A 16,229-nucleotide genomic window follows, 5' to 3' on the forward strand; every position below is an offset into this window, starting at 1 on the left:
TCCTTTCCCTTCACTATGAGAACATCAGTTTCTTCTCTTACTAGTGCAGGTTGCCGTCCTGCAGCCCCAGAGAGACGGGCCAAAGAACAAAGAGAGGGATTCCAAGCTCACTTCTCTGTATCCCCCCTCCACTGCTGGGGTCCATGCCAGCATCACCTTTTACTGGACCAGGAGGAGAGCCCCCGGATCCCCAAAGCTCTCCCTCTTTCAGACTAGTCTCTGCCAAAGGACTCTACACAGAACAATTAATCTTTTTTTTTTTAATTCTCACCTGAGGACACGCTTATTGATTTTAGAAGGAGAGGGGGAGAGAGATAGTATGTGAGAGAAACATCAATGAGAGAGAGAAAAACCAATCAGCTGCCTCCCGTGCACATCCTGACCGGGAATTGAACTCGCAACCTAAGTTATGTGCCCCAACGGGGGATTGAACCTGCAACCCACTGTGGTGTACTGCACGATGCTCCAACCAGCTGTGCCACCCAGCCAGGGTCACTTACAGAGATCTTGTTCAGACTCCTGATTAAACATTTTTAATGGTTTCCTATTAACCTGGGCATAAAAATCCAATCTGCTTACCCTGGCCCACAGGGTCTCCACCTCATCTCCTCCGGCCCCACTTGCCAAGCCCCTTTTTCCTTCTCCTTCCCCACATGCCGGTCACACCCAGGCCTTTCCGGTGTCAGAAGACAAGGGTGCTCAGCCCAGAAGTCCCCGCACACGGCGTCCACGTGTTTATTGCCTGCCTGCTTCCGCCCACTGGGACACGACAGCAAATGCCTGTCTCTCTTATATGCGGCTATTATAGCGGCATCTGGAAGGATACCTGACTTGTAGTATTTGCCCAATAAATATTTATCGAATAAGTCAATTTGTAGTTTAAAAGGCGAAAAGATTCACGGGTAGAAGTGATGGGTGGCAGAAGTTGAAAAACTACTGAACCCCTAATTCCTTCAGGAGATATTGAAACTTTACTGACGTTGGGATCAGCGTTTCCCTGGACCCTGGTGAGTTTCGGTGTAGACAACCCTAGCCTGTTATGTGAGTGTCAGACCCCTAGGGGCGACAGCATGCTGTGCTTTTGCCCGATGTTGTCACTGAGGGGACTGGATGAAGGCCACACGAGGTCTATTATTTCTCACAGTTGCATATGAATCTACAATTATCTTAAAATAAAGCATTTAATGAAAACATTCCAATCTAGCCCTGGCCCGGTGGCTCAGTTGATTGAAGCACCATCCAGTACACCAAAAGGCTGCGGGGTTCGATACCCAGGCAGGGCACATGCCTAGGTTGTGGGTTCAATCCCTGGTCCGGGCACGAACGGGAGGCAACTGATCCATGTTTCTCTCTCTCCCTCTTCCTCTCTCTCTAAAATCATGGAACATATCCTTGGGTGAGGATTAAAAAAAATTCTAATCTAAAGGTAGGACAATTTAATAATTTATTCAACCTGCTCATGTAGTTCTCACCCCAAAATATATTTATTCCCCCACAGAATATTCTGTGATGACAGATACGCTCTGGTGGAACGTGGGCTAATAAAGGAAGTCGCCATTTCTGGTAGAGGATATCTTTTTTCTGAAGCCGAGAACATTAGACTCTGTTCTTAACCACACAAGGCACGTGGCCCATAGTCAGTGTTCAATAAATATTTATTCAATGAGCTAATGACTTCTGAGAATGCCAAGATGCCATCCAGGCCCAGGCTGTGAACTCGCAGTACTGCCGCTCCCAGCCTTCCAGCGGGGAGAGCCAGGTCTATAAATAACTCTGCAAACTGCTCCCAGAGCCTTCCGGATGCCCAGGATGTGCAGTTGACACTTACCCACAGATATCTATTTACTCAATTCTCCCACACAAATCGCAGTACACAGTAAGGTAGAGCAAAAAAAATGCCGGCAGACCACCTACAAAATCTCGCTTGTTAAATGGACACTGAAAGAGCCCTGGTGTGAAAAACCAAGACCTGACCCCCAAATTGACCAGCAAATCTGTGGTCTGGGAAGGACAGTTGCAACAGGAAGTAATTAACTACACGTGCAGAACCCACCTGACTTGTCAGTTCTGGTAAAGGAGGAAGTGTCCGTCTCCTGGTTGTGTGTACTTTCCTTCTACGTAGATAACAGTTAAGAGGCAGAACTGCACGTGTCTCTATTGTACCAATGCATTCAGCCAATCTACGCACCTAAGGAACCTTTTGGGGACTCACAGCCTCTAAAAGAACATTTAAGTTTTATAATTTCCCTTTGTTTATCATTTCGTAAGTTGCCACCACTCCAAAGTTACAAATTAAAGTTAACTAAAGTTTTGATATAAACCAAGTTCTTCTGAGTGTTTTTCTTTATCACTTATGTAACCATGAATACGTCCTCCATACTCCATGAAAGAGCAACTTCATTTTCCCCACAGTCCGTCTTAGCTCTAAACCCAGTCCACGTAGCTGCTGCTCTTGGAGCTGAATAGCAAAATACAAAGCATTCAACGTAACACAGGAGTTGATTTAAACCGATAAGAGCAGGAAGCTCAGGACTGAAGGGAAAAGCAGCCCTTGCCATGTGCCATTGTTCCCTGGCGCGCCGAGGCACTCGTCACATTAGGTGACCTCCTATCTCATCTGGACTAAATACCAAAGCTGAAAGCACCTATTTAAGGCAGATGTGGCCTCATCCTTAAATTTCCAGATTTCAATCACTGCTGTCCTTTTTATCTTCTAAAGTGGCAGCTTTTATAAGAGTAACCCAAGAAAAGCAGGCTGCCTGTGGAGGAGGCATTGGAGACTAGTCTGTCCTCAATTGTGTCGAAGAGAATCGCTGAAGGTTTAATGTGGCAGACATAGCAGCCCTGAATATTAACACTGCCTTATGAATGAGAGAAGCCACATCTACAAATGAAGCCTAAAAATAAGACAAAAAAAGCCAAGCTTCTAGCTCTTCAAGCTGTCATCACGCAGCTGCAACATCCAAACACTAAAAAAAAAAACCCCAAAAAAACCCAACCCACCACTTTTGCATAAAGTCGGTCAGTTTTAGAACTTAACTGATAAGGGTGAACTATTTTTTCTGGTCCTAAGTTTGGCATTGACCCAGATGCTTAACGTCCATCAGAACTTCCCCTTTATTTTCTTCTTTTCAAAATATGTAGGTTGCAGAGCGCACTCAGCCACAGGACCAGGCCTTGAAAAAAAATAACAAAAACTCCTGCTTCAGAAAAACAAAAAATAAGTCAGCTTGGGGTAATGAGGAGCTCTGAGGAAACCCTTAAGTTCATGTTTCATGTGATTCACTTGGAAACAGCCATATTCAAGGGAGACTCACTTTCAAATAAGTTTAATTGTATGTTGCCACCATTATTCATTCTATTCTAGATATTTTTTTCCTCCTAAGAATGACAGTTAAGACAAGACCCCCGAAACACCATTTACCTCTTAAATTTGCAGCCTCCTTTACCAAAGAACAAAGGTGCCTTCAAGTTACACAACAAGATAGTAAAGTTCTTTGGAAAATGGGCTACTTAAAACTTTTCCTTTGCTTCAGCGGCATTTTTCTGAAAACGGTTTTGAGAGGAAAAAATCGTGAGCAGAAGAGAGCACTGATGTTAGCGTGTGCAGGTCTGCACTGCGTGTGCGTGCGGTAGCACCAGGAGACAATCCCAAAATTAACCGAGCAATTCCATGCACAGTAACATCAAGAGGAATACAATTCTTAGAAATTGAGCAATAAAAAGTGTAAAACTCATACTTACAAACTACAAAACGTTTTTGATAGAAACAGAAGATGTAAGTGAAGGGGAAAACATGCCCCGGTCACGGGTGGGAAGACTTAGCATTGTTAAGATGGCAACACGCCCTAGTCTGGCCTACAGGTTCAACACCATCCCTATCAGACCCAGGCCGATTCTTCAGTGAGACACGAAGCACTAAGAGATCATTTACGAGCATGGAAAGTACTTCTTGCACCCAGGACTGACTTTTGCCTTACAGGCCAGGGTGTTAGGAGCCCTGAACCAGAGTCACTGCACCAGCCCTCTGTGACCCTAGAGCCCTCCCAACACCAACCGGAAACTCACAGGTAAGCCCTCACGTCCAAACAAGGCCCCTCCGCACTGCAACCTTGTCACTGCCAGCTTGGACCAGGGGGAACAGCCCAAAGTCCACCTGAGAAAAGTGTGTGGGGGTGGAGGGATGGGAAATTGGAAAAAACAAACAAAAATGCTCCTTGACTTCCCTCCATAGGGTCAGAGATCTAAATACATAAAGAAGAAAATGCATTTTAAAAATCTTTAATACTGCATTTTCTTGGAAAAAATCTGCAAGGTGATTGATTTCCTTTAAATAAACAGAACAAAGGCTACATTGTTTGATATGAACCAACCCATTTGCGCAAGCCACCTAAGGAGCAGAGTTGGTGTGGCGTGTGCCAGGCACACTGCCGCGACACGCGGGTTTTGTTGCTGCGCTCTGCGCCCGGTGGGCCTCACTTCTTCGGGACTTGGGCGAAGAGGTCAGCCTCTCTTTTACTCCGAAGAAGAGATCAAAAGTTGAGCCAAGACTACCTCTTAGACGCACTTCCTTTGCCCCCAGGTCACCACAGAGAAGCAATCTTTATTTAACAAACACGCACACACAGGAAATGCATGCTGGCAGGAGTTTATTCTCCCGTTAAATTGTACTCCGACATCAGAATTGTCCATTTGGAGTGCAGTTCCATCCAAGATGAATGCTAATGAAGCTTTTTTTATAACATCAAAAACAATACTCTTATGGAAAAAATTGCTTAGGGAAAGAAAGTGAAAGCGCTCCAAAATAATGACATTTGCATTTGCAAATAAAAAGACAGAGGTTATCCCTTCACACCGACAGGTGCCACAGACCGCGCCAATCCACAGGGGCCCCTCCTTGGACAGACACTGCATTATATGCAGCAATTGGACACGGGAAGCTCTGTCCTGAAGGCGCAGGCGGGCACTCACTTTGTCGGAGAGGCTCAGTGTATCAGTGTAGAGGACCGCGAGCTAACGACAGGTGCACTTGGTGGCTATCATATCTTCGTATTCCTTGTAGGCGATGGAGCCATCGGGCTCCACGGTGAGCACGCTCAAGGGGCTGTATTTGGCAGGCACGCACGACGGCCTTGGCACCGAGTCGTCGAGCTGCTTCTCGTAGATGATGTTCTGCACCATGGTGTGAACCGGAGAGCCGTAGCGATGCCCGACGGCCCGGGGACAGTCCCCTTTACAGTATCGGGGGTTATACCGGTGCGGGGCCACGATCCAGCTGTCCCACTTCAGCTGACTAAAGCTAAGTCTAAAGTCATGGAGCTCACACTCATTTTGGGGGAAAAGAAACTGTCTGAAGTACTCACTCAGATTGAAAGAGGCTGGAGCCAGAGGCTTCTGCAATTCTGAGCTGACAGCTTCCTCGCCTCTGCGGTGACGAGACCTTGCTCCCTTGGCAGTCTCTTCTCCCGTGGGACAGGCAGACAGACCTCTCCGGCCAGGAGCCTGGGGAGGGCTCCTTTTGTGGTGGAGGGAGTACCACCCATGGTAGGCGTGAGTGCTTGTGTCGTTCAGATATAGAAGCAACGAGGGGGGGACAAGGCTACAGGGACTGTCCCGTGCGGAAGGGGCCTGCAGCTGGTCTTTCACACATGTACAATTCACAGACACATGAATACTTCTCTTGTCGGAGGCCACCAGAGGCTGAAGCAGGGTGGTCACATCAACCTCAACCCATTTGTATTTCTTCCTAAATACAGGCTGTGATTCAAAGGAAAAGGAGTGTGGGGCTCTGGGGAGAGTTGTGCTGGAAGACTCTGGCTCCTTCAGCACCAGGTGGCACACGCACTGAGCAGCAGAGGGGAGAGACACTGAGTCGTTGAAAGTGTACAGCAGGACTGACTTGAGGAGGTGTTCCACGGCCGTAACGCGATCCAGGTTGAACAGCAGGCCCACTGACCGCATGGCTCCTGGGGAGAAAAACAGCCCACCAGTAGATTGAACACCAGAGCTTGAACACAAATAGAACGGAACAGGAAGTCCAATCAAGGAATCAGTGCTTCAGAATGTGCTTTCCCCCTCCGCTTTCCCACCTCCTCAAACCTCCGAGAAAAGGGGGCGGGGTTAGTGATACAGAAAATACAGGTAATCGGGACCACAACTAATTCCCAGCAACCGCAAATGGACATTGTCCCACCAAAAGTCAGAATAGCTTTGATGGTGAATTAAAACAGGGGAACTATTACACATTCTTAAGTTTTAGAATCTTAATTAATTTGCCCCAAACACAGAGGAGGCTAATAAGGAAAACATATTTTTCTCTTGGGAAGTCTCTAGAGAGAAAACTATAATAAAAAACACTTGCTAGGCTTGTTACGCAGACATTCTAAGCCTTGCGGGGGGTGTCCCGCCTGTGGCCCAGAGCCACACGCAGCCTGGGACGGCTGTGACTGCGGCCCAACACAAAATCGTACACTTCCTTAAAACACAATGAGACTTTTTTTGTGTGATTACATGTTGCAATGTATTTCATGTGTGGCCCAAGACAACTCCTCTTCTTCCAGTGTGGTGCAGAGACGCCAAAAGGTGGGACGCCCCCGCGTCACAGATTGCGTCAATAAAGCAGCCTCACTGCGTTAATTTGAAACACTTGAGACTGACGACAAACGGAGGCTCTGAAACCACCATAATGAAATGGGGCCGCAGGGAAGGAGGGTTTTAAGCAGCCAGCGCTGGCCTGTTGGCCAGAACCCTGAGCTAGTGAGTGAAGGCAGACTTTTCCTAAGCGCTGCTCCTCTCTCACACACTCAGCAAGGTGCGCGCTCCGACTGCTGACTGTTCTTGGAAGGACCTAGTTTCGAATGCGGACCTGCGCCTTCCCTCACCCAAAGTAACACACAAGGGGAAAACTGCCTGTGTGTCAAAGAACGCCATTAGCGATGAGACATTTTAGGCACATTTTCAGGCCAGCATTGGTAGGATGGGAAGAATGAACAACTGGAAGCCAAAACGCACCTTCCAGTCCTGATTTTGTGACCTTGGACGGGACACTAACCTGCTCCAACAGCACTTTCCTCGGCCTCTAGAGCCCTTAAATCCCTTCTAGCTCCGAAATTCTGTCACATTAGCTCACCTTAACCCATGACGGCACTGGAAGGAACAATTAAGCCAAGTATCAGATTTGTTTGAGTTTGGATTCTCAGGATCATGCAGAGTAAAATGCCATTGAAGGAGCAGGGCCCAGCTCCTTTCTGTAAGTGAAGCACAGCCCGGTTTATCATCTTCCCTCCCTCCATTAACCAATCTACTCCTACGCACCTGTCACCTGGTCCACAGAGGCCTGCTTGTGCTGGACAGAAGGGGTGAAGAGCCGAACGGTGTTGTAGAGGTGACTTCTGTTGGATTTGGGGATCCCCTCCTTGGTAGCGTATGCCTTATAGAGCCTCTTCATGTAGCGCAAAGCTACGGAGTCTGGCTGCAGCCTTGGGGCCCCGCCTGGCCCATCATACAGAACTTTGAAGAAAGGGGAGAGGAGGCTGGATCCGTCTCTCCCACCTGGCAGCTGCAGCAAGGACCAAGGTTCAGCTTCAGATTCCAACTCAGCGCTAGCTGCAATCTGAGCTTCTCCCCTAGAAGCCTGAGAACCAAGGCTAATAGGAAAACCTAGCCAGGAAAAGCAGCCAAACCAAAAAAGGAATTTGCTGGGAAGCGCCATGGCTTGCGGGAGATAGCAAGGAACACAACCATACCATTCTCCCTGAACGCCGGGAAGAGCCTAGGCTGGCCTCTTAAATAAATTTTAGGTGTGTGGGTGGGCTGGCGCACTTCTGTAATCAGACCTCAAGGGTGCTTAGCTGAAGATAACTTTTATCAGCTGTGTATCAAACCGCTGATAACACCCTATTTTATCCAATTTGTCCTCATTAGATAGGGATTTCTTTGGTTATTTTGCTTTCCTCTTTCATTTATTCAGAACCTCTTATCGTTGTATGAATGCACAAGCTATGCAGCGGAAAGGCTAAGAGGAGTTAAGAAATGATCTTAAAATAAAATCACCCATATTTTGAGATTAGGATTCTTAAAAATGTTCCTTAGGTGCTTGCTGAAACTCCCAAGGCACGTGGAAAAGCGAACAAATTATTTATGATGATACGAAGATCTGTTGATAGCAATTTATGGTGTTAGGTTTACTCTTCCTGTCCCTTCACCCTCACCACCTCTCCCGCTTTCGGATGCTTAGAATAACTATGTACCGCATGTTGATTTGGATGGCGAAAGTCTACTTGGCATTGAATTTCCAGAGAGCAGAGAACTGCTAGGTTGCCCAGTTCTCCCAGGTGGCTTAGTAAAGAATATGCACTTGCAATACCGCAATGTGCTTAAAAAAGAACATCACCTTAAACTTGACCCATTTTGAAATATAGTTTCTTGATGCCTTTATTTGGCCTGTACATAGTTTGGTCGAAAGGTTTAAGAGATGTTTGCAGGTGCTAGCAAGTACACGAAAATTTTACTTATTTTATTAATCACTCAAATGGCGGTCGAATCTCCTAGGGTATTACTGTTCTGAACTGCTAGAAATATTTACGTTCTTGTCTTGGAGCTGAGACGGAGGCGCGCCGCGAACAGCAGACACAAGGGGACGCCCAGGGCCGCCGCCCCTACGGAGACTGCGCTGGCAAAGAGGCAACCCACGCTCCGGGCACTAGATACCGAGCCGGTCTGTGCGCTCCTTAGGACGGTAAAACTGAGGTGTGTTTGCAAACGCTAGTTTTCTCGCCTGCCAAGCCTACCTGGCCGCTGGCTACCTAGGAAGCAGGGTTATAAAATACACCCAGACTGTTGAAAACTTTAGTCTTAGAGGACGGATGGCCAGCACCGCCGTGACGACGCACGTGCAGACACTGCGGCCCGCAGAACGGCCGGCCGCCCGGGGCAGTGGCGTCCTCAAGTAGAAAGCGCCTTCCGAAAACACCCTAACGCCCCACGGCACCGTGCCTCCTCTCCTGCTGGAAAGTGGGGGGAGAACCGAGGGCACCAGGACTTATGCCCCGCCCCGACGCCGAACCATCTCAGGGAGACGGGGACGTGGGGGTAGCCTCGTTCTTCCCCCTTACCGCCACTTAACAGCCCTTTATCAATTGCTCGACAATTTTGGGGGGGTCTCTTGTGGCTGGATCTGTGGAACGTTTTTATTCGACCTGGGAAAGTCTACACCCTGCCAGTGGGGGTCTCAGGCGGTGGCGGCCGGGACAGGACCCAGACGCAAGTCCCCGCTTTCGGTACCGCGGTCGGGCCGGGCTTCGGCCGCCGCCCCAGCTGGCTAAGGCCGCGCGCTCGCTGCGGGGGCGCTCTCCGCGGGCCCCTTTCTCGTCGTCTCTTTGTCCCCCTCGGCACACGGCCGCTTCCCGCCGCCCCACAGAAAGGCGGAGAGCTGACGGGAAGCGCGAGAGCCCGAGGGGTGCGCCCCGGGGCCTCCAAGCCCGCCGGACCGCGTCCCCCGATTAGGACCCGGCCGCCGGCCCAGGGGCCGCCTACCTAGAGTCACCTGACCTGGGCATTTTTCTCCGGAACGGGGAACCGGCACCTCCCCCGGAGACGGCGGGGAAATGATATGCCCCGGAAGTGACCTCACAGCCTCCCAGGCCGGCTTCCGGCTCTACCGGAAGTGGCGGACGGAGGCCGGTGGGTCCCGCGACTGTGGAGGGCGAGGTGACCCCGGTGCGGGAGTTGGGTCCGGTCGCGCGGTCTTTGTGGCCTCCGGGAGGGTGGGGAGGGACGACAAGCGACGGGGGGGTGCTGTCGGGGTGCGGGCGGCGCGGCCCAGGGTTGAGCCCGGCTCTTGTCCGCCCTTGGTCCTGCAGGCGCCACCGCCACCATGGGCCGAGAGTTCGGGAAGCTGACCAGGGTGCGGCATGTGATCTCCTACAGCTTGTCGCCCTTCGAGCAGCAGGCCTTTCCGAACTACTTCACCAAGGGCATCCCCAACGTGCTGCGCCGCATTCAGGCGAACATCCTTCGCGTCGCGCCGCGTGAGTGCCCGGGCCGGGGCCGGCCCTCGGGTGCCCCGCTCCCCGTGGTGACTGCGGGCCCGTCGCGGAGCGCTCGCCTGGCACACGTTTCCTCCCTGAAAATGCCTCAGGGCCCTTTAACTAGTCAAAGCATCGTCTCCATCAGGAAACTGAGTCACGGAGAACGTAAAATGAGTGGTCCAAGGTCACTCCTGTGACTCGGTGGTCTCCTTCTGAGGTCATCTTTACTCATTTCCTTCTTAGCGACGAACGGTGTTGTGTCCGTGTGCAGGAGGTAGGGGTGGGAGTGGCACAACGTTGTGAATGTGGCTCAATGGTAAAGTTTGTTAATTTTGCCTCCGTTGTCTAATCAAAACCTTTTATTGTTTTGTTTCTTTTTCTTTTACATTCCGTAGTTTAAATGTGCCATAGGGGAGAGCTAGGGAAGGTGTGGTGACCCAATGTCCCAGGTACCCTTCCCTTTGGTCACCTGTCAGTGGGTGTGTAGTTCACTGTTCTTGATCACCAGGTTTAAAAACGGTTTTTTTGAAAACGAACAGGAGGGCAGAATCTGTTGTGATCGAGAGGAGGGCGGGGACTCCTTGGTCTCCTACGTGCTCACTGCTTTCTTTCCCTTTTGATTTTTAAAGCATTTGTAGCGTTTTATCTCCTCTACACATGGGGGACCCAGGAGTTCGAGAAATCCAGGAGGAAGAACCCAGCTGACTATGAAAATGACAGCTGAGCAACTCGCGTGAGGATGGTCCCCGTCTCCGAAAGACCCTTCTTTGGGACAGGAGTCCCCACTGTAGTGTCTTGAAGACACAATAAACTTTGTACAGGTTGCAGTGTTGTGATTTTGCATTTTTGCGAGCAGAGCCCTTGGTGCGACTTGCTGATGTTGAAGTTAGTGAACTCCATTCCCCAGGGGAGCCCTGAACAATTCTGGCTCGTCTGGGAGTCTGGGGAAGGAATGGGGTGCACCCCTTGTTCTTCAGTATCATCTACAGAAAGTAGCTGCAGCTGCGCCCGCCAGCTGGCCAGTTGTGGGGGACAGGGGCTTGGGGAGTGTTGGTTCCTGTCCGCTGCTCCTATAATTAGAATAACACCCCGCGAACTCTATTGTAATTACTACGTGCCAGGTACTCTTCCTAGCCCTTTACACAAATGAGCTCTTCGAAACCGCAGAGCTGCCTTTGAACCACCACGTTATGCTCAGTTTGCAGACGAGCGCCCAGGCGCAGAGGGGTAAGTGATTTGCCCACGACTATGAAGGTAGTGAAGGGTGGAGTCTGGCTCTGAAGTTCATGCCTGTACAGTGCGCTGTCCTGCCTCTCCTTCCGCAGCCGGAGACGAGTCAGCCGTAAAGGGAGGGGTGAGGTGACCCCTTGACCTCTAGGCCTGGGGCAGCACCCCGGCTATTCGGACCAGGCTGCTAAACGTGGTGTTTAACCGTACACGCCCCAGAAGCCCTAAAATACTTACTCTCTGGCCCTTTATGGAAAAAATGTGCCCATGTTCTAGAGCCTTTGAATTATCTTTTTAGTAGAAAAGCTACTTTTTTAACAGTATATTTATCACAAGGGCTCAACAAGAGACTTAACTGAAAAAACCGGAAATAGGACAGCACAGCTAAAGACAGTCCTATGCAGAAATCAAGGCAAGGACAGACCACCTAAGGAAAAAGTAAAAAGACCTCTAGAAACAGGCTGGGTAGCAGGGTCAGGGCTCTGGGCTGGACACATGTCGCGTGGGTGTCCGGCAGGCACTTCTCCAAGGCTGTGAGGTTCTTTGAGCTCCGCAGCCTGTGTGTTCAACTGTTCAACAGGCTGTTGACGTTGGGCTCTAGCAGGCTCTGGGTGGAGAGCAGGGTCCTGACATCATCCAGGGCAGACCACTTGTCACTTGTCCTTCGGGACGTCCAGGCACACGTCACTTCTGGTGTCCACACTGGGGTGGTAGCAGGAGGTGAGGAACTCCGCTGTGGGTGCCCTGTACAGGTAGCCACAGGAGTTCCAGGGAGAGCTTATACCCCTGCTCTCAACATGCCGTGCCAGCTGCTCCAGGGATGGTCCCACCCATGTGAAAACTCGTCTGATTAGGGAAGGTGGAAATTACTTTGTCGCCAGGCATCATGGGCGCCATCAGCTGCTGTAACTTCCGCACCACTCTGTTCTGCTCTTGCCCACGGGTCCCGAGGGCGACAGCAACGCCGCTGCCGGCTGGGTCGCAGTTCTGGGAAGCCGTCAGGGCAGCGCTGGCAGGGACACAGGAACTTGGAGAACACGACTAACTCAAAAGTGCCTTTTTACTTTCAACAAGTTAGCGGGGTAAGCGTTGGCCGTTTTTATGTTTCGGCTCCCCGGCTCCATTTCTAGAAACTCCTTCTCTTCTAAGGACACTTGCTGGTCCAGAGCAGTAACTCACTGTAGCTCAGCTTCTGTCCCAGACTACCTTTCCTTCTTATTCTAATGACTGTTCTGGCCTTTTAGGAACCAAGTTACAATACTTCCAAACAACCGAGAAAATTGGTAAGATACATTGCATAGACTGTGAGGCAGGATAAGGAGGAATGGCTGAGACTTGGGCCCATACCCTTTAGCTGTGGCTTCCTCCCTGGGATACAGGCAAGACACCTGCATTCCTGAGCTTTAAACTTGTTGCCTCAAAACAGTGTGTTAATACAAAGTCTAGGGTTGCTTTGAAATGAGTAACATGAACTGAGTCTGGCAAGGTAGTGGAGACAAAGGACAGCTATGTGATGAAAACTCACCAAACGTGGTTTAATTTTCCCGTTTGGCTCTGTCCAAATTTACTCCCAGCGCTTGCCTGATGTGCAGTGGACTTGGGGAGTGGTGAGAGCTGTGGACCGGAGAGTGTAAGTGCACCCACCCATTGCTTCGCAGTTTCTACAGATTCACGCACCAGGGGAGGACCACGCCATTCTTGAGTCTCTCACTTTCTCCCTCTAATTTAGCCCTGAGCTAAAATCTCCCAGGGGAGATGGCTGCCCTCTCCCACCTTCTTGGCTTCATTTTACCCTTGAAGTTTGACTCCTTTGGAAATACCAGCTGAAAACCAAACAGCCTTTTTCCTGTAGGTCTGGATCCTCTTCATCCCAGAATGCCCTACGAAAAGGCCCCAGCTGTAAGCCCTGTACGTGCTGAGCTTCTGCTTTTCGATAACACTGTTAAAGGCTGCCATTAAGCCTGCCTTTCACCAAAGGGCGTTCCCTTAAACTTTGGGCACGGAGCTCTGGGTGGCGGGGTGCTGAGGTGGCAGTGCTGGCAGTGTGGTGAGTTGTGCGAGTTCACTGCTCCTGTATGTGATCCGGGCTCTGGGGTCATTTTAGGGACCACGTGTAGAAATCCATAAAGAAAAGGAAAACTTGGGTGAAGTCTCTGAAAAAAGAGGGGCCGCTGCTGTGGGCCCCAGTGCCTATAACCCCCCCTACCTGGAGCCCCCAGCCCTGTGTGCAGCTCCTTCACCTGCCCCTGGGGGCACAACCCCTTGTTTTGCCCTGCTCTCACCCAGCAGCGCTCCTACCCCAACCAAGGCTTTCCCCAGGGGGCTGCAGAATGTGGCGAAGGGAACTCCCCAGGCGGCCAACAACAGGCCCGGAGATCCCGGTCTACCGAGTGCAGGCCCAGAAGTCTGCCAGTTCCGGCCAGCAGAGAAGCGAATAGACTTTGACCCTTTGTTGAAATTTTACCTGGAAACGTTTTTCCATTTCAGGAAAGTCTTTCATTTTTTATTAGGCACCTCCTGCTCAGGGACAGCACAGAAGTTTCCAGTTACTGCCAAGCCCTAACGACCTCTCCACGTGGAATGCGTTTCAAACATCTGTTCCTGTACTCCAGCCTCTTTCTCCCGTGTCCTCCCAGGCTCTCGCCTCCAAAGCAGGAAACCCCTGGCAGCTGTGTTCAGAGCTAACCAAGCTATAAACTATCAAACGCACCTCAGTCTCCCTTTCTTGTAACTTCGTCACTGGAACCCCCAAATGTCAGTGCCTGAGAGGTCCCAGGAACCTCCTCCTACCTCACGGACAGGACAAGACACTGAAGCCCCAAGAGGGGAAGGGCCGGCCTGTGGTCATTGACCCCACTGCCCCTCCCAGCCAGGCATTTTCCTATGGCTGAAATTCTTACAGGCTACTTAGGCCTTTCCCGGGAGGAAGGAACGATTAGTGGTGTATGTATTCAGTCAGCAAAATACTTGATTGCAGAGAGCCTGTGACATTTTAGTTTCTTTAAAAATTCAGGAACAGGCCTTCACAACCACTTGGGGTGTAGGATGACTGTGGACAACTGCCACTTCAGCTTAGTGCTGCCTGGACGCCACTCTGTTTAAACGTTTGACTTTTGCTCCATATTTAACTTAAAACAACAGCAGGGTTAGTTTAAACCTATGTTGAAAGAGTTTCCCTAATGGTGGTTCCTTCCACTGGCTGCAACTGGTGGTTCTTTTGCTTTGGGAGGAGGGGCAGACAAGAGGGAGGTGTGAGCCACAGAGGGTTCCGCAGTGTTGTCAGAATGCTCCTTTTTCCCTCCATGAACAGGCAGGGGACTGGGGCACCGACCCTCCCCTTGGCTGTGCTGGTGGCTTTATCAACACAGAAGGCTAGTTAGGTTTTGCTTGGAGCCCAGGAAGGCAGAAATGGAGGATTAGGAGGAAGTACCCACCTTTGGAACAAGCCATTTCAAATCTCACTTGGCACATGGCTCCGGGCTGGTTACGGGAGGCTGGCGCCGAGTCCACAGACCCAGCAGGCTCTAGGACATCACGTTGTTCGGTCTTCCGCTTATCTAATCGGGATTTGTTCTTACCCAATGTTCACTAGGTCCCCACGTAGCCTGGTCCCCACCCCACAGGAGCTCCCAGTCAGCCCCTACCTCTGGTCATTCAGGACCCCAGCTCAGGGTGGAGGGAGGGAGCAGCTAACCAGCCACAAACTTGCAGGAATGGTTAGGTGGGTTTGGCAGAGGCCTGCTTCTCAAAGTTCCTCAAGTGCAAGCAGTGGTGTCTCCTTCCAGGCCTGGCTCCCAGATCCCTCGAGGACTGGAACCACGACAGACAGATCTGGGGCCCCGCCCAATCCCAGTTCTGAGGTCCCCATACCACCCTCTTCTCCCTTCGCAGGGGGACTGGCCACCTTTCATTCCCCTTCGGCTGTCCTGCAGCTCCTCCTCGGCCAACAGGCAGGCTGTGGCTGAATATCCAACCTCTGAGGACGAGAAGGGCCTTAGGAACAGGTATCAGCAAAGTTTTCATGGAGACACGGGGCGGAGAAAGAATCTTTGCATTTGTTTTGTTGGCTAATCCTTCTGGGTTCACAGGAAGATAGAAAGTCCTATAAATAATCTTACTTAGAATTCACACCTCCCCCCCCCAATTTATTAAAATGCCCATGTCATTTAACAAGTACCCATAACTACTCACGATTTAGGTCCACACCCCAAGAAGCCAGCAGGAGTTTTGGACTTTGGAGACAGCTCAGGCCTAGGCCTGCTTCCCCGAGGCTGCTGGCAGGACATGCCCTTTAGGAGGCCCTAGTCCCCTGCCGGGAGGAAAGCCCATAACGCACGGGTTTGCAGTGTGATTTGTTACCGGCACAAGCTCTCCCACTATTTTAGGGGCCCTCACTCCCACTCATTCACAAAACAAAAAGTCACCCCATACTCATTCAATTCACCTGTGGTTTACCTAAGTCCCACATCAGTCCGGATGGCCATTCCCTGGGGAGAGGGGTAGACAGGATTTCGGCTTTCCACAGCTGGGTCTCCATTCTTCTAGGGAGATGGTCTGGAGCAGAGAGTTAGGGTGACAGTCTACACAAATGAGGGGCGGAGGCGCTGCAGACACGCTTGCAGCAGCATCGTCCCACAGCAGGGAGATGAGGGCCTCACCCAACTGCCCGTAAAGGAGACCAGGGCCTCTTTCCTAGACGGGGCTGGAAAGGGTCAACACTCCTTCTGAAGACCTTACTTTCAGAATTCTATTTTGATTAAAGTGATCTCACTGCGCTATTTTGGTGTCTACAAGTGGCTAGGTGCCTGGCTTCCCTCAATGGCTTCACGTGGCTCTCACGGGGGAGGGGGCAGTGCTGACTTTCGCTAAAATGGGTGAAAGAGTCAAAGCCAGCAACAGGATCACTCAAAGTCCAGATCAGGGATCAGTCAATACAATGTGCCTGAAAGGCAGGCCTTGAGCACATTCCTCTGG

The 16,229-nt window shown here is 50.8% G+C and overlaps 2 protein-coding genes and 1 long non-coding RNA gene across 11 annotated transcripts; 1 reads left to right on the forward strand and 2 right to left on the reverse strand.

Moving 5' to 3' along the window:
* Positions 1-4,645: 4,645 nt before the first annotated feature.
* GDF9 (growth differentiation factor 9) lies at positions 4,646-16,142 on the reverse strand. Of its 6 annotated transcripts, none has more exons than XM_045183943.2 (3): positions 15,700-16,142; positions 7,315-7,558; positions 4,646-5,966 (listed from the first exon to the last, which is right to left on the reverse strand). In XM_045183943.2, the coding sequence occupies exons 1-3, from the start codon at positions 15,790-15,792 to the stop codon at positions 5,014-5,016; spliced, it is 1,290 nt and encodes a 429-aa protein (XP_045039878.2). In that variant the 5' UTR covers positions 15,793-16,142; the 3' UTR covers positions 4,646-5,013. The 6 variants fall into 6 exon arrangements, with proteins under 6 accessions (XP_045039878.2, XP_045039879.2, XP_045039880.2 ...); XM_045183944.2 differs by lacking the exon at positions 15,700-16,142 and adding an exon at positions 9,550-9,595; XM_045183945.2 differs by lacking the exon at positions 15,700-16,142 and adding an exon at positions 9,535-9,592.
* On the forward strand, positions 9,572-10,853 carry UQCRQ (ubiquinol-cytochrome c reductase complex III subunit VII). Of its 3 annotated transcripts, none has more exons than XM_024575239.3 (3): positions 9,572-9,681; positions 9,861-10,028; positions 10,658-10,853. In XM_024575239.3, the coding sequence occupies exons 1-3, from the start codon at positions 9,606-9,608 to the stop codon at positions 10,750-10,752; spliced, it is 339 nt and encodes a 112-aa protein (XP_024431007.2). In that variant the 5' UTR covers positions 9,572-9,605; the 3' UTR covers positions 10,753-10,853. The 3 variants fall into 3 exon arrangements, with proteins under 3 accessions (XP_024431007.2, XP_024431006.2, XP_024431005.2); XM_024575238.3 differs by having other exon boundaries at positions 9,585-9,708; XM_024575237.3 differs by having other exon boundaries at positions 9,586-9,717.
* LOC128779452 (uncharacterized) lies at positions 11,861-14,920 on the reverse strand. Of its 2 annotated transcripts, none has more exons than XR_008425385.1 (3): positions 14,690-14,920; positions 12,126-12,264; positions 11,861-11,999 (listed from the first exon to the last, which is right to left on the reverse strand). It is a non-coding gene; the product is annotated as an uncharacterized lncRNA (long non-coding RNA). The 2 variants fall into 2 exon arrangements; XR_011650463.1 differs by lacking the exon at positions 14,690-14,920 and adding an exon at positions 12,781-12,846.
* Positions 16,143-16,229: the final 87 nt, after the last annotated feature.

This window comes from Desmodus rotundus, chromosome 10 (genome assembly GCF_022682495.2).
Source record: "Desmodus rotundus isolate HL8 chromosome 10, HLdesRot8A.1, whole genome shotgun sequence".
NCBI classification, from domain to species: Eukaryota; Metazoa; Chordata; class Mammalia; order Chiroptera; family Phyllostomidae; genus Desmodus; species Desmodus rotundus.